At 40.5% G+C, this 20,675-nt stretch overlaps 1 protein-coding gene across 13 annotated transcripts in view; it reads left to right on the top strand.

Annotated features, from left to right (window-relative positions):
• Nucleotides 1–20,130, top strand: part of LOC131126458 (pleckstrin homology domain-containing family A member 5-like) — a 66,701-nt gene extending 46,571 nt beyond the window's left edge. For 6 of the 13 annotated variants that reach the window (XM_058069001.2, XM_058069006.2, XM_058068999.2 and 3 more), the window contains 16 exons: nucleotides 1,607–1,687; nucleotides 2,916–2,972; nucleotides 3,053–3,133; nucleotides 3,809–3,961; nucleotides 5,341–5,442; nucleotides 5,512–5,620; nucleotides 5,747–5,790; nucleotides 7,168–7,365; nucleotides 9,936–10,071; nucleotides 10,566–10,690; nucleotides 11,482–11,673; nucleotides 11,813–11,929; nucleotides 12,877–12,999; nucleotides 14,952–15,097; nucleotides 15,866–16,026; nucleotides 16,178–20,130. In XM_058069001.2, coding sequence (XP_057924984.2) covers nucleotides 1,607–1,687; nucleotides 2,916–2,972; nucleotides 3,053–3,133; nucleotides 3,809–3,961; nucleotides 5,341–5,442; nucleotides 5,512–5,620; nucleotides 5,747–5,790; nucleotides 7,168–7,365; nucleotides 9,936–10,071; nucleotides 10,566–10,690; nucleotides 11,482–11,673; nucleotides 11,813–11,929; nucleotides 12,877–12,999; nucleotides 14,952–15,097; nucleotides 15,866–16,026; nucleotides 16,178–16,212 — 1,860 coding nt within the window. In that variant the 3' untranslated portion in view covers nucleotides 16,213–20,130. Of the gene's footprint in view, nucleotides 1–1,606; nucleotides 1,688–2,915; nucleotides 2,973–3,052; nucleotides 3,134–3,808; nucleotides 3,962–5,340; nucleotides 5,443–5,511; nucleotides 5,621–5,746; nucleotides 5,791–7,167; nucleotides 7,366–8,271; nucleotides 8,930–9,935; nucleotides 10,072–10,565; nucleotides 10,691–11,481; nucleotides 11,674–11,812; nucleotides 11,930–12,876; nucleotides 13,000–14,951; nucleotides 15,098–15,865; nucleotides 16,027–16,177 lie in introns of those variants that run through there. The other 7 variants (XM_058069010.2, XM_058069009.2, XM_058069007.2 and 4 more) reach the window with 3 other exon arrangements.
• The last annotated feature ends 545 nt before the right edge of the window (nucleotides 20,131–20,675 follow it).

Raw genomic sequence — 20,675 nt, 5'->3', positions numbered from 1 at the left:
CTTTTGAAATAACCAAAATTAGCAGGTTTGTGAAAGGCACTTTTCTTTATTTTTCTCAAACTGCTGTGCCTCCTCTGAAATGTACTGGTTCTTGTCAGGGGAGGCCCTCCTCGTGCTTTTGAGAACCCCTGATTTATGTAATACACCTCTTATGAAGAGATTGGGGTAAGGTAAGAAAAGTTGGGGAAAATAATGTCGAACAATATAATACCCTCCTTTTTTTATAAAGAGTCATTATTTCCTCTACCAAAGGAGCTTTCATAAGAGGACAACCTATAAATGTAATGGAAAGTGAAAGAGACCACCAAATCCCTGAATGCTTTTCGCTGGGTAGCTTTGATTAGATTCTGTTGTATTATCAAAGATCTCAATTTTGCCAAGAATCGCACATCCAGAAAGACAAACCCCCACAGGGAAGCTAAGGGTAAGAATGACTTTCCACACTTTCTGCATTCCTGTTGAGAGGATAATGATGTTTATGCATTGTGGATGTCTTGCAGTGCGGCTTTCTCTTCGCAGGTCCTTTGGAAAATTTCCATTGTCGCAGACACTGCCGCTTTCGAGAAATTGGCTGTGATCTTGGGGCTTTTTTTTTTGTATGTTTGCTAGAAAGCATTTTTAATCTTCTCGAGAAACATCATGAGTGGTTGTTCGAAAGCTGAGTAACTAACTGCAGAGTACATACATGTACTGTAGAACCTGTTTTAGTCAAGCCTGAAAAAACATAAAAAATGACCAGTTCAAGTCCTGGTTGACAGTGTTTCTCTCATTACTAAAAATGGTGAACTTTTGTGGACATAAAATTTGAGATCCAACGTGGTAATAGGATATTTGGAGAGAACACATAGACAGAGGTACGTTATCACTCTGGCTAAGCACACAAAAATGCACAGGCAGCGGTTGGTTTGGACATCCGCTTATGTCCAAGTCAGTCAGCCACTCCAAAGGCCGTTGACATAAGTGAGTACCAGTGTATTTATTGTACTCCGGTATTAGGGAAAACACATTTTAGATAAAAACCCGGAACCTATAAGAGCTCAGTTGGTAGTGAGACAAAAATTCAGCATCAACTCTTGTGTCATTGAGGCGGTCAGGGCGCAGAGAAAAGAGTTTGGGTTTTGGGTTATTCAACTGATCCATGAATCCAGCTTTAGGGGCTGTCCACACGGAAATGTTTTTAGGGCAAAAGTATTTTTGGCCTTCTGGGTGCACTTATACTGTACGTTATTTTCTGGAAACGGCTTCCAGAATGGGAAAATCTGGAAAAGCCGACCTGTTGTCGTGGTGTAGACAAGCAAACCTCATCTTTCTGAAAACCATGACATCAAGACTCTGTCACATGATTTCTTCTTCTATAGTTTTGGTGTCACTTGGTTCTGTTCACAACACCACGGGTTCAGGATTTACAAATCCGGCCCAGTATGGACATGATATTTTTTCAACCTGCCAAAAATCCCTCCCAGGGGTGTTCCCGTGTGGACAGGGCCTTATCGCCACATTGTAATCAATCAATCAAGGATCGTCTGTATTTATTCAACCTCATACTGTATCAGGTTTAAACGGTGCTTACGCCACTTTATCCTGTTTCTCCTTTACACTGCGCTAGAAAAAAGAGAACGAACCTCTTATCTTCATGATTCACACTATGATCGAGAACTCGGCACCAAGGCCGCAACTCTACCAGCAAGTAAGATTCCAGGCGGAATTGTGGCTTGAGTCACTGTTCAGTCAGTCAATTTGGGATGCACGATACCCAATGATTCAAGAATTGTTGTGTCTATTTTGTCCTGAATGAGAAGTTCCTGGCAGTTGACTCAAGCCAGACAATTTGCCTTTGTACTGTACTGTAGAGCGTCCCTTCAACATCACTTTCTGTTTCTCCATTTTGGATGTGGTCAGTCATCACCCAGAGAGAGACCTCATAGACCTCACCATAGCATTGTTTATTGTGTTGCTATGCGTATGAACATGGCTTACAGTCCCATGCTCTATTAGTCATGAACTTCCCGCCTCACCATCCACATCAGCACTGTTCAATGTCTCGAGCATTTCACATTCATATTATTTCGATATTGATTTTGGTATTGATCTGATACCATGACTTTTGGTCTATGACTTTTGGTCACCCTTCCTTTTGAGTCTCGTGAATTACTCCTGCATGAGCAAGTGGACTGTGGGCTTTGACTTTGTGGAGTCTTTCTGTTTATTTACATTACCATGGTTGCTGATTATCATTACCATCATGTACCCACGTTACCTGTACAGGTGCTCGTGCATGAGCAAACCTTTCTTGAGTCTTGAGTGCTTGAGCGATGCTCATCGGCATTTTCGGAGTCAAACTTGCCCAAGTCAAGGATTCACAAAAAAGGTCTATTTGTTGCCTTTTATCAAGCAGAGCACCATGTACTCTGTATCTGTTGTAGTCATTATAATATGGGAAATGCTGCAATAAATCATTATTGTACTTCTCTGTAGACTTATCTTTACCATGACATTGTCTTTTCTATCACTTATTTTTATCATTTGTGGGGGAATCACAATCGCATCGTCCAGTTTTCATCATCATATACAGTATCTCACAAATGTGAGTACACCCCTGACATTTCAGTAAGAGACAATACTATCGAAGTATTGTCACCAAGTATGGACACCAAGGGTAGATTTGGACATATCCACTGTGGGGGTGAACTCATGTCTGTTGCCAGCTATTTGGACTATTCTCATAGCGCAATAGTCAATTGATATGGCTTTCCAAGATGTACACTGACTACTCTTAAGTGATATTACATGCTGTGATGAAGTGGTTACTCAAATGTGAGGGGCGTACTGTTGGACTGTACTTGAAAGGACAAGCTATCCACTCTTCATGTTGTCAGCTGTTGTCCTTCCTGACACTTTCTTTTTTTTTCTTTCAGGTCAGTCCAGATGAATACAAAGACGGTTCCTTCGTCCAACACAGAGAGGACATAGATGTAAGTCAAATGCCCTTCACTTCTTGGAACATGTTCCAAGAAGTCGTTGCTAATTGGTGTACTATGATTCGGTGTGACAGGCCAAACTAAGCAGATTATGTGAGCAGGACAAAGCAGTGAGGATGCAAGAGGAGAAACTGCATCAACTACATCGAGAAAAGGTAGAACTTCGTCTGTGTCTTCTTGGACAGGGAGGACTTTCATTATTAATGCAGACCTGCCGATATGTATGGATTTGTCGTACTCGGCATGCAATTTGACTCATGCATGCTTCACTGGTCGCTATTTTGTAGCATTTTGCTGGTTTCGAGTTGGGTCTGCACAGTACCGTTAAATAAATAGATACGGTACGATCGGTTTCTCAGTGTATCAAATTGGGGGTGGCCCTCAGTGGTGACGTGATCGAAAATAATTGAGAAGCACTGTATTGAAGTACTGTATAGTACTAGTGGCTGATGTGTGGCTCATTAAAGTCATTCATGCAGATACAATACAGATTGTACTCGTTGTACTTTCTCAATCCAATTGTTGTTTTCATTTGGCAGAACTTTTCCTCACTTCTTCCACATTTCATGCGGTGCACCATGCATGATTTTACAAGCAGATGTTTTTTATTACCAAGCCTTTTGTATACCTGCCAATGTGTGCCAGTATTCTCCCAGAAGTAGTTATTTTCAATTTGCCTGAAAAAAAAAGAATGAAATCGCCATTATACTAATCGAATGCAGCAGGCATAATGAGATGTGTACATATCTTGAACATTTAGAACTCACCCGTTGAGGGCAACCATAACCACGTGTAATTCACTCTGTACCCCGTTTTCTTTGGTTTCTCAGCACACTCTGGAGACGGCACTCCTGTCTGCCAGTCAGGAGCTCAGTGAACAGACCAATTCCAGTACTCTAGCCACACAAAGCCTGGTTCAGCAGAGAGATGTGCTACAAAACGGTCTGCTGAGCACCTGCAGAGAACTGTCTCGAGTCAGTACGGTGAGCGAAGCTTTCATTAATGCAAACGTGGAAGAACGAAACAATACATTTTGTGTGTGTAATCTGATACAAAGCAGAGTGGGGGTTGGTTTACGCAGGAGTGCAAGCCTTTGTAACAAATGCGGGAGCTTTATATGAGGAAGTTCTGCAGAAAAGTAATATTTCATTGACATTTGAGTTTCCTTTTATTGTCTTTTTTTTCTGTATTGCTGTGACAGGAATGGTGTAGCCTTAGTAAAGCTACGTTCACACCGACGCCGAATGTCGCGCTTTGAATCGGCGACGAATTCGGCGTCATTTTTCAAAAAATCTCACGATCTCCTCAGATATGTTTAAGCTCTGATAAGCTCTGATACGCTCTGATACGAAATTCGTTCCTGCTTTAGGCGACAAATTATTTCCCGAATCGCTACGGCAACTCACGCTTTGATGCCGATTGATCAGGATTTGTTACGCTTTAAATCACGCTTTGATACGCTTTAATACTCATTGATAAGCTTTGGTGCGCTTATCACGCTTTAAATAACGCTCTGATACGATTATCAAGCTCTCTTGTGCATTGATAGGCTCTGTTAAGCTTTGTTACGCAATGGAAAATTTTGAGATCCCGACTGCATCCCGCCTCTGATCCAGAGCATATTGTAGCGACCCTGACGTATTCATGTTGACGTTGTGCTCTTGGATGTCCGACTGTTCCGGGTGACTGTGAATGCACCAGGGGGTGGGGGCGTGTCTGGTGGAGGAAGTACTGTTGTGTTGCTGGCGGTGGTTGCAACGGTGTGGTTACAGCCGACGGTAGCCAGTATTATTGTTGTGCAATTATTATTATTGTTGTCAGCGATCGCAGTCGTGTAATTTCCATAGCGTCGGCAACGACGCTACAATATATAAAGATGCAGCAGATCCATTGATCCTTTCAACCAAGCTCTGTTAAGCTTTCCTACGCTTTGAGCAAAACTTTGATAAGCTTTGTGACGCTTTGATAAGCTTTAATACGCTCTCCCCGCTTTACGCAATTCGTGACAGATCGCCTCAAATGTTTAAACAGTTTAAAAAATGTTGGCGCTCTTGCCGAATGTCCCGAATTGCTCAAACCTTTCTTACGCTGTATTACGGTCTTTACGCTTTCATTAAGCTTTGTTACGCTTTGCCGCCGCTTTGCTCGCCGATTTAATTCGCCATCGATTCGGCGTCGGTGTGAACGTAGCTTAAGAATGGCCTTTTATATTGAAAGGCAAGGTTAGTAACTTTAGTCAAGGAAAATGAGACCTTGAAGAACAAACCGACACTGATGAGATATGCCTGGAAAGCTTTAATGTTAGTCTTTTAGCAGCTTTTATGTCCTCGTAACTTCCTTTTTGGCTGCATCTTCATTCCAGGAGCTGGAATGCTCATGGAGGGAGTACGATAAGTTGGAAGGAGATGTCACCTTGGCCAAGTCCAACCTCCTGGAGCAGCTGGAAGCCCTGGGCAGCCCACAGGTTGGACACATCACGGTCAGTCATCACCTCGGTTATTTCAACGTAAACTCTGCTCGTGTGCGTCTTTAGACAGAACCTCCAAGCCAACGGCACATTCAGATCCAGAAGGAGCTATGGAGGATCCAGGACGTGATGGAAGCACTGAGTAAAAATAAACCCCAGCGCAGCATAGACAGCAGTGAGTATCTGGAATAAATGGAATGTCAAAGTCCGTTTTGGATCATGTAGTATGTGACATTGAGTTGAAGACTTCTAAAAATGTGTTTGACAACAATCTGGCGCTTTTGAAATTTCATTTCTGCAGATTTATCTGATTCCAAGCCACTCTCTAGTCTACAGAAGAATGAGGTAAGCTCCTACGTATTTTCAACAACTGTTTTCAGCACATTTTGAATTACAGAATTACTGAGATGATTGAGTTTAACCTCTTGACCATTCATTTTTTTATTGGAAAAAAAAAATCAAATAAGGTTATTCACCGCAATTTTTGAAACTCTAGAAGACTGGAATGGCACATCTTCCTTTTTTGTGGTCACTACCTGTGTTTTCAGACCTTCAGCCCCCAACTAAATGAACATAATCGGCAGCAGACAGATTGCAACTCATGCAGATCAATTTCATAGAAACTCTCCGTGGAGTGAAGTGTACTGTAGACTATGGAATACTGTCTATACTGGAATTATTCAGCATAATATCAAATAATTACAAACACATCAAACACATGTTTGGACTTGCTTTCTTGTCAAAAAGCCAAAGAAAAATCCAAAACATATTTATTCGAACGATGCTAAGGTTTCTGTTGACATCTTGCAAGATGTCCTGCATGACGATGATCCAGCAATTGCAGCGTGGGCTCTCTAATTTTCGGCCTGCAGCTTGATGACTAAATATTGATTAATGACAGCTGGGATAGGCTCCAGCATGACCATGACCTTTGTGAAGATAAGCGATATAGAAAATGAATGAATAGGGCTGTCAAATTATTTAAAAAAAAAGATTTGATTAATCAGTTATTTAATTAATCATGATTAATCACAATGAGCAACTATGTCTGAAATATTACTGTATTTAATGAAAATAAGATACCACTCATCTAAAAGTCTATTTGTCTAGCACCTCTTACTAGTATTATTTTTTCTTTATCTTCCTGTTTATTTCCATACACACACACTGTCACTGAATGCATCTTGCTTTCTTCTAACGAGAATGAGGAAGTGTCGTTCCCAGGATGAACGCACTAGCGATGTGCGAGTTGCAGATAGATACCGTAGATGCAATTTCAGAATGAAGTTAGAAAAGAGCTTCGGGCTCTGTGACTGTGTGAGTATACTCCACTGTGCTTCCGTCTGCCGTCATAACAGGGAGGTATGCTCGAGTGTAGTTTTTGTTTAAAGCCGTTCAAATTTCTACTATACCTTCCTATTTTGCCCAATGTGGTTAAATTCACATTATATTTTTTTATATGAAGGGAGATGACTTGGGCTGATCATTCATATACATGTAAACAAACAACATAGTGCAGTGGAGCTGCATATATTGCAAACTTTCATAACAACAAATCACTTAAGGACTCCAAAATAATCCATAAAGTCCAAATATAAGATGGGTAATTTATTTCATTCCCCTACGCATGCAGGCCCCCCCCCCCATGCACGATAATAGGGTAAAACGCAGAAGTGATATTTGTTTTCTTGAAATGAGACTAGCTGTGTTAACTGTTAACAGGCAGTGACGTTGCTGCCACTCAGTCCTCCCAAGGACGACCATGGCATTCCCCCACGTCCGCCCCTTCCACAGTACTACTATTCATCAGAGCACCCCCTTCACATGCACCAACACCATCCAAACTCCGGCAGCCGCCCGCCCCCTTACACACAACGTCCCGAGGACCGCAAAACGGGCTCTAGGAATGGCACGCACAGTGTAAGAGCGACCGTAAACGTCCATACTCATCCACGTACAGTACAGCTTTTGGTTTCGTTGTTGGTTGTGGTGTCCATTGGCCTGAGCAGGTCATTGTGTGTGCTCGCTATGATTTCTGCATCATTCTCATGCTTGTCGTTTTTACACTTGGTTAAAAGTCTTCAGCTGACCAGTAACTAGAGGTGGGTGATACTGAGCATTTGGAACGGAATGGAATGGAATGGCCTTTATTGGCATTATACAAGATGTACAACGAGATTGGAGAGTTTCTCCTTTCAGTGCAGTAGTCAAGTTAAAAAAAAAAAAAGTATACAAAAAGTAGAGTAAAAAAGACAGTTTAACAAGATATATATAGAAGATATCCAAAATATACACATAATATTGCACAGGGGCATATGCAGGAGCAGACATATTGCAGATATATTCATTTTAGTGCAATGATGAATGGATCTTGAGTAAATGAGTAAAGTCACGTATGACTGTATTGTATTGGGTTGTTAAATAAATAAATAAATATGTTTGCGGTAGTAACAGAGGCAGTGATGGAAATATTGCATATTTGCATTACGCTAATTTGGCTATGTTGGCTAATGGTTTAATTTCATTTGGTACTTTTACAATCACTAACTGTTACATTTGTTCACTTCCTGCTTTCCATATTACTAAGTAATGATATAACGATACAGTTCCTAAAGAGATTACATTTTAGGATTTAGGGCTGATTTCAGACACAATGGGCCATTTGGACCGTGCCAGTCCACACTTAGCCGCTCTGTCCCCCGCTTTAATTTTAATGTAACATCTTATGCAACATATTAAAAGAGTTCGTAGGTGTCTGTGACATGCTTTGGTAAAAGTTTTCCAAGGATGAAGAATTCTAGCACACTTCTAACCCTCTATCAACAGCCCTGTTTAGAGCAGCTGGTTTTGGGAGGCAGTCCTGTCTCATGCTTACCAACTTCCGGCATTACCAGGACGGCTCCTGAGCACGACAAAGCATGGCCGCCGGGGAGACATACAGAGCAAGAGGATTACATTCATCCTTAAATTTCACATTCACTCATACAGTACAACAGAATGTCTGTAACCGAATGGCTACTTTTTTTTTTTTTTTTTTAACTTTGCCACGTTTAACATCAACTGTTGATGTGAGCTAAAAATCTGAAAAGGCGCTCTGCAATTTCACACGTGATGCTTTGCAGGCACTTGATGGGCCCAAATATGTATAATTCTGTTACACAAGCAATGAAAAAGTTGTATTTCCACAATATGGTCCTGTGTTTTCCTGTTTATTCCCATTGGAAATCCAATCCTCACAATGCAAGGGAAACTTACATACATACATACATAAGTATATACTTTATATTCTTTCACAAACACAGGCTGCCTGGTCCAGTGAGGGTTTATGCAATCTTTGCATTTCATTTTTGTGTTATTGTTTTGTTTTCCTTGTGATTCATACACACTGTCACTCAGTCTCTCACCTGCAGGGTATTCAAACAAATGCATTTGTTTGTACATGCAGTATTTGTGGCTTGTGCATGCATGCCTTGTTGGTGCATGCATGCTAAAAAAAAATATATATATATATATATACAGTGGAACCTGTTTATGTCGACCAACTCGTATAGTACTGGTTCACGCATGGTCGACCCCTTTTGAAAAATGTATTTGTTTCTGGCAACATTTAACTTCATTATTGCTCAGCAGCCCGAAACAACAACAACAACAACCATTACGACTCTTCAGCACAAATTAAGCTTCAAAATATAGAATGTCGGTATTAAGCTGGATTCTACCACAGTATGGAAACAAAACTTTGTTTTTTAGATTGTGAAACAAATGAACCTGATCATTTTGCCAGCCTCGATATATCGCCGGGTGCTGGTGCGTCTGTTTCCCTCGTCTCCCACCTCCCACCAGTGTTTACGCTGTGCACCTTGTGGAATCAGACCCATAGAACAACACCATGAACGGAGTGAGCCCTTTTGTTAGTCATACAGTCTGTCTCGGTGGGCGGAGGCGAGGCCGCTAGCATACATACAAAAGTGCAGAAGAGTGTAGCCTTGAGAGGAGCAATGCAAGGTAACATGTAAGGAATTAAATTAGTGGACTGCTATATACTGTAATATATATTTTTTTATATTTTTCATAGTTTTCTTGAAAGGAAAGTTAAAATCTTGTTTCTTGTAGACCCAATCTTGTTTATCGTCTCGTGACTTATCACTCGTTCTCGTTACGTCAAGTAAATATGCAAGGAAAAGCTAGTTTCTGTAATGTCGACAACCGCTTCAGCCAGTCAAAGGGGCGTCGTCATAAATGGATTCCACTGTATTTAAATGTACATTATAGTGTATGAAAAGGATTTATTTTTCACAAAGTAAGACAATAGTAATGTATATGAGTTTCAAAGTACTTTCACCAAAATGTTCGTTTAAGATTGTGTTTTTGTTGTGTTGTGTTTTTGCTTGGTCAGAAACGAATAAACAGCGGCCTGTGTACTTGCATGTGTATGCATGTGTCTGAAATGCTGGCGCCTGGTTGTACTCAAAGCATCTGTGTCCTCACAGCAAGGTCCAGACTATCGGTTATATAAGAGTGAACCTGAGCTGACCACAGTCAAAGAGGAAGTGGATGAAGCCAACGGCGACAACAAGGACAAGAGCGAAAGTGCCGTGGAGAATGACGACATTGTGGCCTCAAAAGGTACTTCTAGAGGTTTTGCACTTCAGCTCCTATACAAGTTCGCTAAGTTCAACTTAAAAGCAAAATTAGCGCAGGCAACAATCTGGCAAGTAGTTTTTAGGAGTGGTTGTCAATATGCTAGGAAAATGGCCTTGGTCAGTATTTTGAAACCAATTTAACAATTCTAATGCTGTAATAGGGTGTGAAATATTGCAGTTCTTGCTGTACTTTCTATATTAATTGATATAATTCTTATACAACACGTTAGAAAAGTATTTTTTTCATAATTTTAACCATAAAACTTATTCAGAAAGCCTTTTTATAACAATAGTTTTATAACAATAATTTGACCAGTCCAGGGTGTACCCAGCCTCTTGCCCGAAGTTAGCTGGGATAGGCTCCAGTAAGATTAGCGGCATAGAAAACATATGGATTCCGTTTTTTTCCCCCATAATTTAGCATCTTTTGTGAAATGGAAAATATTCTTACGCATCTTTTATATGTGCTTCCTCTAGCTGTGCCCCCCTACCCGGTGGGAATTGTTGCACCTCGGACCAAATCTCCCATGAGCCCTCCTGAGTCCACGACTATCGCTTCCTACGTCACCCTGAGGAAGACCAAAAAGCCTGAATCCAGATTGGTATGTTTTGAGATCGCCATGACGTCCCGGTTCTCTACTTAATTACCTCCACGTGTGTTATGAATCTTGTCATTATCGTTAGCAGCAGCAGCAGCAGCATAGCAACCGTCTAGTTCCACAGCATTAATGTGTGCACACAGTGACTTCCTGTTCAGTGCAAAGTAAGCTTCAAAGTAAAAACATTGCAATGTTAACCTGGTTTCTGCCACATCAACTAACAAAATGCCCTTTTTTATTGCAACTGGAAGAAAGATTTGTGCGTGTAGGAAGGCTTTATTGTCGTTGGAAATCACTGCAGCAGCTGAGTATAAAATTACAAACATGAAAACAAAAGAATTCAAATAAATATGCACAAATGGGGCACGGCGGTCTAGTGGTTAGCGCGCAGACCTCACAGCTAGGAGACAAGGGTTCAATTCCCACCCTCGGCCATCTCTGTGTGGAGTTTGCATGTTCTCCCTGTGCATGCGTGGCTTTTCTCCGGGTACTCCGGTTTCCTCCCACATTCCAAAAACATGCTAGGTTAATTAGCCACTCCAAATTGTCCATAGGTATGAATGTGAGTGTGAATGGTTGTTTGTCTATATGTGCCCTGTGATTGGCTGGCCACCAGTCCAGGGTGTACTCCGCCTCTTGCCCGAAGACAGCTGGAATAGGCTCCAGCACCCCCACGAACCTCGTGAGGAAAAAGCGGTAGAAAATGAATGAATGAATGCACAAATGGAGGGAAACCATGTCAAAAAACTGCCATAGTTTAATTATGGCTAATTCTTCTTAATATGTCCTTGCAGGATCGTCCCAGAAGTGCCGTAGATCAGGTGGGCTATGGGGAGAGAGAAGTGGGCAGACCCAGGATGAGTGTTGAGGAGCAATTAGAAAGGATGAGGAGACACCAGGAGGCCTCTTCTCTTCGAGAAAAGCGTAGAGAAGCTCTATCCCGGTCTCAGTCTTTCAGCAAAGATGACCCCTACGTTATGCTGCAGGTAACGTTGTCCTCTTGTGTGCTTTTCTTTCACACCTTCCGCATCAAAATGATATACGAGCGCTAAGCATGTGACTGTGTAGGGCTTTATGTATGTATGGATGTACATATGTGTGGAATGTAAATGTGTATGTCATCAGGCCCGGGCCCATGCGGAGGGGGCCTGTGCGGACCCAGTGGAGTTGGAAGCGGCCCTGCAGCACCTGAAGGCAGTTCATAATGAGCAGAGCACAGAAAATACGCTGACGACATCACAGGTGGATGGAATTTCACGCGTTCACAGACAAACGTTGTTTGGTTGTGAGAAGGCTGCACGGTGGACCAGGGGTTAGCAGGCAGGCCACACAGCTAAGACACCTGAGTTAGATTCCCCACTCAGTTTGCATGTTCTCCCCGTGCATGCGTGGGTTTTCTCCGGGTACTCCGGTTTCCTCCCACATTCCAAAAAAAACATGCTAGGTTAATTAGCCACTCCAAATTGTCCATAGGTATGAATGTGAGTGTGAATGGTTGTTTGTCTATATGTGCCCTGTGATTGGCTGGCCACCAGTCCAGAGTGTACCTTGCCTCTCGCCCCAAGACAACTGGGATAGGCTCCAGCATCCCCACAACAGCATCACTCAGATACTGTGAACATCCAGCAGCAACACAACATTTTGGCATGACTACTATTTTGATGAAAAATATACTGAACCACGGCTATACAGCGGCCGGGTGGTTAACACACACAGGCTTCACATTTAGGAGACCCGAGTTCAATTCCATCCATGATTTATGGATATATTTTTGGAAAATCTGTGAAATTCAAAGTACATATGTCTTCATGAGCAGGGGGACCATGTGGGCACTGCAGGATCTCAGTCCATTACAGCAAGGTGTATTACTAATGCCCCCCCCCCCCCCCCCTCCAACTCCCTTGACACCAGCTCCTCTCTTGTAATTCTGGGCTGCTGCCTCACCTTTCTCACAATCATCTCCGATCCACCAGGTGACATTTTGCATGGAGGTCCAGACTGTGGTTGACTGTTATCGTCTGTTTCTGGCATTTATTACTGTTTAGCATTAATAAGCTCGGCTTCTTCCAACACCTTTTCAGACATGTTACGTTGTGTAACTGCGATGTTGCTTCATCCCACTTCTTAAGCTTCTTAAGCAACAAATAAACCATGACGGTTGTGTGAAAGGATTCTGTTTCAATCAACAGGAGGTGCAGAGATTAGAGGAGGTGGAAACGGACCGATGTGAAGAGGCATCGCAGGACAGGAAAAGGACCCCGCCGAGTGGATGCCCGCTGCAATCTGAGAGCAATGCTGACGCAGAAAATGAGGTAGAGAAGGCTTGATACCTCCAGTACTTGTTTTTGCCGGCAGACTGTTAGTTTGGTAGAGTTCAAGGACTTCTATTGTCCTACCAGCTTTTTAGAACTTTACTGATGTTGCTGTCGAGTTGTGTCCAATAAGCAGTTTGTAGTATGAAATTTTGATATTGTAAAATATGATAATTGTGGACTTTTACATGTGGAGGAAGTCGAGAACCACGGTCAGCCTCCATTAAAGAAAAGCAGCTGAACCCAACTTGAGCAAGACTTGGTGACAGAAGGAGAGCTTCCAGCTTTCCAGCATGCTTTGTGGCACTTGGTTTAAAAACCGTGCATAGAGTTAACATATTTGTTTGAGCTTCACTTGGTTGCTACTGTAAATAGTGCCAAGCCTGACCCTTAACCTTCCTCTTGTGTTAGCTTTCTGGTATCATCTCTTATGTTAACGGGTCGCTTTTGACCCGTGTATTAAATCAGCTATAAAATACACTAAAAACAATAAGTTACCATTAAATTTGCTTCTTATCTCTTGATTACCTTCTTAGGCTTCCTCATCCATGAAAATGTTGCTTTTAATACTTTTGGTGTGGGCATGTAGGCCTTTTTTTGTCACTATACACCTCGATTTCATTCATTTTCTAGCACTTATCCTCACGAGGGTTGCAATTTCCAAAAATGGTCAAATGAACCTCAAAAGAATCATATTAATAAAGGAAAGGTTATTTTGTTACCTGGCTATTACTGAGAGCTATAGAACATATCTATTAAATAAATTAGTTTTATTTATTTTCTCATTGTTAGTATTAATCAATAAAGAAACATCTATGGTGTTGGGGTCAATGTTGACCCATTATTATTATTAATGTCAAGAAAAGGTAGAAAAAGTTATTGTTTTCAGCAACATAACTTGAATATAAACTTGGTTCACTGTACTTCTCGCCATTCTTTCCATGATCCAAATAGTAAAAGTGAAATCAGCCAATCAAATGAGTGAATTCACCTCACATGTCTGGACATAGTTTTTCTGCTATTATATTGGAAAAGCGGTCAAAATGAGAATCCCCTGAAGCTTCCATGATGAGAAGAGGAGCTGGTTGTCATTGTGTTGGCTAATTCTACACTTATCATTTCAGTTGTGGCTCAAAATATTGCTTCATAGTCATATTATTATAACCGGGTCCAAACCCACCCTAACAATACAGTGGTCATAATTTCAACCTGACCATTTAAAAATGTATTTTTTTGGTTTTATTTAGTTGAAATAGAGTTTCCTGACAAAGTCAAAAAGCCTTGATGCAATAAACAAATGTTATGTGATTCTTTTTATGCATAAAATGTAAAAAGAGGAGGGTTAAACATTGAACCGCTGCTAACAAAAGGGAACAGCGGGTGGAGGTGATTGAATGTGGGACATTAACAAGATTTGTAGAACCGTAGATGAAAACATGTTTGCCTTTGTGTTCTTTATCATCTGGATGCAGCCTGGACCGGAGGATGCTGGCCAGTGGGTGGACCATCTGTTAACCTCTTAAACCCTCAGCCATTTGGTTTAAAAAAGACATATGCAGCAAAAATGATGTTTTCCTCTGCATCTCCAAGGTCTACACGGATGATCTTGGTGTCAAAGTAAACGGGAGAGTGTGATGGTGACTGCAGATATGAAAAAGGATGTATCTTTGCTACGGGATAAGAGTAAATAAAGCTGTTTGTTTAGTGAGAGAGGAATTCTACTTTTACCCTGCTAGCTTTCAAGCGAGGCTGAGTTTGTGGCATTATTTAGTTTTGTGAAATATTCACGACGTGCTTTTGGACATTTGCCTATTTAATGGCATGTTGTTTGAATGAAGGTTCATTTACTGAATTTGCAATTCAGCGGATGTTCTTCTTTTGTGTGCTCCGCGTTCTCCATGCAAATCCGACACATTTCTCCGACCGCCTCACGTTTGCGTTGCCTTTTTCAGCGTTGTGAGAGGCAGAGGGCACTGATCTTGGACATCGGCACGGAGACCCAGCACGTGGAGATTGTAAACCTTCACCACTTTGAAGATAACACAAGCACAGAAGAAGACGTGACAAGCTCCTTTATTACATGCGCCAATGAAAATAGGTGTGTATGTGTTTCTTTTATTTTGTCTTTATACTCAACCGCAATGAACGTGACTCCATTTCATCTGAAAAAAAAATTCTAGACATTGACAGACAGCGCTGGCTGTTCTCTTATGTTACTTTGGTGGGGGGTTTTGGGCAGAATCCTACTCTTTTTTTTTTTAGACTTTTATGGTTGTGAGGCAGGTGGGCAGCTCGTTCTTCAGCCATAGAATGCACCATATGCAACACGACTTTGACGACAATAGGATAAAAATGAATGTTTTCACAGCCATAACATGTCATGTATTTCAAGTAGGGAGCCCGCTCGTCATCACGCTCAGGCAAGCCCTAAGTATTAATAGTAATACCTCAATATTCCAAGATAATAGTGATCCAATGGTGAATTTGCCAGCATAAGACACTGTCTCATGTCAATAGTTGGATGCAGTGATTAAATATCACTATGTAACATGGCTTATAACGATGGCTTGGTTCTATAGACTTGGTTCTATCCTTGGTTGTCAGCCACCCTAAAGTGCAAATATAACCATGATTTTTAATTACTGGCCAAAAATCATTTGATGTTAAACTCTGGAGTCACCACCTTCAGTCGCTGTTTGTTTGTGTGTTACCACCTTCAATTTCATCTAAAAAAACGACTAAACATGCTCTATTGCCTTGAGTTTGATTGATTGATTGATTGATATTGCCTTCAAAAGCCTTAAGTTGCCACATAACTTTTTGATTTGTTCGATATGCTGAAATATTCTGCTCCCGCCGATTATAGCTTCCAGAATCCTGATCCAGACCCGCCGAGCACGGAGCGCATAGCGGAGGCAGATGTGACGCAACAAAACATCAGAGAGGAGAAGCTGGAGAAAAGACAAGAATCCTACCATCAGATCACAGCGGATGACAAGAAACACAACAATAATAACTTGTTAGCTTGTAAGTGATTGGAACCTTGAACCTTGAAACAGGCAGGGAACATTGGGCCGGATTCACCAATGGTTCCTGAGAATTAACCCAAATCAACCCAAATGTGTTCATTTTTGTTAAATTGAGTTGAATTCCTCCTGCTTTGTCCTTCACCCCGCAGCACCGATGTTCACCATGGTGAGCAATGACACGTGAGCGCCCGCCTGGACATCCGCAGCGCCGTCCTATGGAGTCCAAATGTAGCAAGTTTCCAACACTACAGTATGACGACGTCGTGCCAACAAGGAGAGTGGAAACTTCCAGCACAGTGACCAAAAAAAACACAAATCATTTTAGGCAGATTCATATCTTATTATATCCCAAAGTTTTTCTATATAAAGTAGGACATATGCATGTGTGTGTTTGTGTGTGTATACAGGTGGTATACTTCCATTTGCCGCTTCCCAACCTTCACCCTTTTGGGTCAATTATTAGTGTACAAAACAAAAAGACGTGTGTAATACGTTGGTGGAATACAGTAGGACAACGTCGTTTTTATTTCCTATTTAACTTGAACCTCCCATTATGTCTCCCAAGGCGACCATCATGAAGGATAAAGATGGCATTTATGAAAATGTATTGTAGTGGTCTCATCCCATTAAGCCTCCTTGCGACGCCTCTTCCAGTGTGCAAGATAACCACATGGATAAAAGTAAGGAGTTGTCCTTTTTATGACTCTTTATTCTAATTATTGTATTGTATTTATTTTTTGTAGCATTTGTTTATGTCCTTCATGTGTTCTGTGTATAGTCTGAGTGACTTGGGCGTTTCATTTAAGGCATAAGATCCGACTTACATCACAGTCTAGGAAGGGAACTCGAGGACCACCTGTATGACACATTCTCCGAACCTGCTGACTAAAAAACGAGAGTCAAGATCTAAAGTTGAAGTGCACTCAAAACTTTGTTCATAAGTTAAGAACGGTAAAACAACACTTTTTTTTTTAATTGTGCTCGTAATCCACAGTCCTTATGTGAAACATGACCACACATTTCTCCACGTTCTAAACAGAGACAGCTACGTAGCATGTAGGAGCTAACAATGCACATAACGGGACACACCTTATTTTGACTATAAAGCCCTAAAAAAAACGAGAACAATGTTCTATTTACATAACTCACCTGTATATAAACCAAGCTACAGCGACATTGTTCTTGTAGCAGCTAACACGAAGAACTATTTTCCTCGTGTAGTGACACGGCGCCTGTACCGAGAGTTGGCGAGCCCACTCCAAAGCAATGCGATGGGACACTAATCTGTGCTGACTGGGAAACGGGCACAAGCATATGAATAAACAACTCAATTATCTTTATCTGTCAATTATTGGCCCACATTTTAAAACCTTGCACTCCAAAAACATTCATTTCAGTGATAACAATCATGATGGTTGGACACCACATGACTTTTAGATGACAGTACACAATGAACTTAACGTCTCATTCACATGGAGTAATTTGACTCCATAATCAAGCTAGCTTCTTGCTTTGCACCTGATGTGGGTTACAAGCAAAACAGAAGGCATTCAAGGCGCTTTCCATGCTAATTAACAAGCGAACTGCGGGCATGAAAGGTAACAATTGTTATGGATTTCCAAAGTTCCTGCACTAAAATCTATTGATGTGGTGTCCAATCATCACGACTGTTATCACAGGCATGAATGTTTTATGATTCCAGGGTTCATTTGCAACTACAGTAAAGTCTCGTTATATCGATATCGGTTAAAACGAATTACTACTTATTACGATACTATTTTCATTTCCCGGCAAATTTCTAGTCTTTTATGATATAATTAGCTCCGTTAGTACGATACCCGGTTATTATGATAATCCGGTTACTACGATGCCCTTTTCATCTCCCGCCAGCCAATTTGGTCTGCTTATATCGATACAAAAGCAGCTTAAATCAATCTTTGCTTAAGGATTTCAATACCAAAAAAGAACACGGCGAACGGCTGCTTCCAGTCAACTTTATTTTTCACACTTCCACCACCAGAGTGCAGCACACACAGCGGAAAACACCCGTCCCTCGCGCCTACCCCTCCGGGTGGCAACACCTTCCCTATCGATAGTTCCGGGGTGAATTATGTCCCGGTAACCGGTAATCATTACAGCGTAAGTTTATTTTTATTTACTGTAGTACAAAATGTATTGTAGTACAAAAGCATGCTAGATACGCAATCCATGAACTCAAGGAGAAAATTACATGCCATATCAAAGATCCGCCCACTTTTAATGCAGTTTGGCGCAGGATCGGATATATGGATAGTCCGGTTATATCGGTATTTTTTCTGACTCCCGAGAATATCGATATAACGAGACTTTACTGTATTGCTATTGAATTAACATTGTTTTTTTTAGGATGTGGCGGAGATTGAACACTGCAAAGCTTTGAGTGCACCTTTAAATTTTCACTATCAGTTTTTCAGTCAGCGGGATAAAGGCCCAGTGGAACCGTGGTTACATGATTTCTTATGGGGAAAAAATCTAAACGGTTCTAGTCAGTCCGGGGACGGATTAATGAGGCTAACCAAGGTTCCGCTGCGTATATACGTACGCTAAATATATATGTGTACGCTCAACAAATGTCAAAGCAACACTTTTTTTGTTTTTGCTCCCATCTTTTGTGAGCTCAACTCAAAGATCTAAAACTTTATTCTGTGTACACACTAAAGGCCTGTTTCTCTCAAATATTGTTCACAAAGCAGTTTTAAGCTGTTAGTGACCACTTCTCCTGCGTTTGTTTGTTGAGTATATATATATATATATATATATATACATATGTGTGTATGGATGTATATTTATATACTGTGTATATATACATATGCAGTGTATATATATATATATATGGGTGTGTGTGTGTTTCTACGTATATGTATAAATATACATATACTGTGTATATATGTATGTAGAAATGTACATATAGTAGTGTATATATGTACTGTATGTATATAGTATGTACATGCAGTTGACATGTATGTGCTGAGAAGTTGTACATGAGCTGTAAAGGCCATTAGACTATTTCCTTGACGGATTGAAGTATTTTGAACGAAACGGGAGAATCGAAATGTTCTGAACGCCTGCTTCCCCGCTACGTTGTACTGAGCGGAGTAAGGAGTCGCAGCCGATGTTCTTCTAAAACGCTGCTTGGTTAACGCCGACTCAACAGTATTGATTGCAGCCGCATCGTCTGTTCCATTGTTGATGTTATTTAGCGACAAACAATTGATGCCCATTCATATTTAAAACATGTTTTCATTCCAAAATATGAAGTGTACTGTATGTGTGTATGAAGGATATATATTTTGCTTTAAATGCACTGCAGTAGTATTGTAAGTTGTGGTGCTGTCAGCCTGCTCATCACGTGACTTGCAGCCATTTTTTTTCCTCAATATATAATAAGAATTAATAACAGTACAATACAGAAAGATTATGTTGTAAGATACACACAGTGAAATACAAACTGCTTAACTACATTTGTTTGGAGGAAGAAGTATTAAGGCCACAGTTAAATGAAAACTACTTGTAAAAGATAACATTTTTAAAGACAGTCTCATAACTTTTTTTTAAAGACATAACTTTATGTAAAAGATCTTAAAGTATTTTCAAGAAGTGTCTCACAAAAAATACTTTTTCTTTCTTAGAAAATCTTATTTATTTATTCTAAAACATCATTTTTAAAGACATACCTCTGGGAATAATGATCATTTTTAAGACACAGTATCACACAAAAATGTGTTCAATACATAATACAACAAAAACATGAGTTTTTTATTTTTATTTTTTGGTTTCCTTGTTGATTTTTGTCACAAGATTCCATAGGGGTTGGCATTTTGCAGCAGAATGAGTCAGAAAACAGCACATGTATGAAGCAATAAATAGGACGTAAAAGACATGTAAAAACTGTAATTATATATATAACAATAATAATTTATGTACACATGAAAAGGAAAAAAGCAAATATTATAGATACTATTATTAATGTTAATTAGGTTCAATATGCAAAAAGTTCATACCCCATGTGTTTTATATTGTGAAATAAATGGTGAGTTCATACAAAATTGATTGCTTGTTTTTTGGTTGATTCTTTTTAACCCATAAGAATACTCTTTTAAGTCCTAAAATGTGTCCATGTGGGAAATAATTATAATAGTTTATTGATATCCTTACATTGTGTTATATTGCTGTATTTGCATGTTGTTTACAATTATGTTTGCTGGAAAAATGTAGAAAATATTTGTCTGATGATAATCACGATCAACAAAATAATTCCATGAAATTGAAAAATGTCAAATGAAATGTATCGGTATCGACAATGTTGGCCGTGTTTATGTGGTATCGGATCCATATCAACATTTGCAGTATCGCCCATCGCTCCATTTTCCTGTTTGTTCGAACACGTGGAGCAACTGAGACCACAATGCCAAAGATCGTGTATGTTACTGAGAAGTGCCACTCGTACGATTGACCCATCCCTGCTCCAAGTCATACTAAATGACCCAAGACGAATGAATTTCGTTCAACAAAACAAGGTGGGTTTTTTGCAATCGAATTTCTGATCATTTCCTGTATGTGTTACTTATTACCAGGATATGAATCAGTCTTGTTAGAACAGTCACAGAC

Source organism: Doryrhamphus excisus, linkage group LG2 (assembly GCF_037039965.1).
Source record: "Doryrhamphus excisus strain RoL-2023G ecotype Guam linkage group LG2, RoL_Dexc_Guam_v1.1, whole genome shotgun sequence".
Taxonomy (NCBI): Eukaryota; Metazoa; Chordata; class Actinopteri; order Syngnathiformes; family Syngnathidae; genus Doryrhamphus; species Doryrhamphus excisus.
The sequence above is the reverse complement of the archived record's forward strand: the minus strand, read 5'-3'. Positions and strand labels throughout refer to the sequence as shown.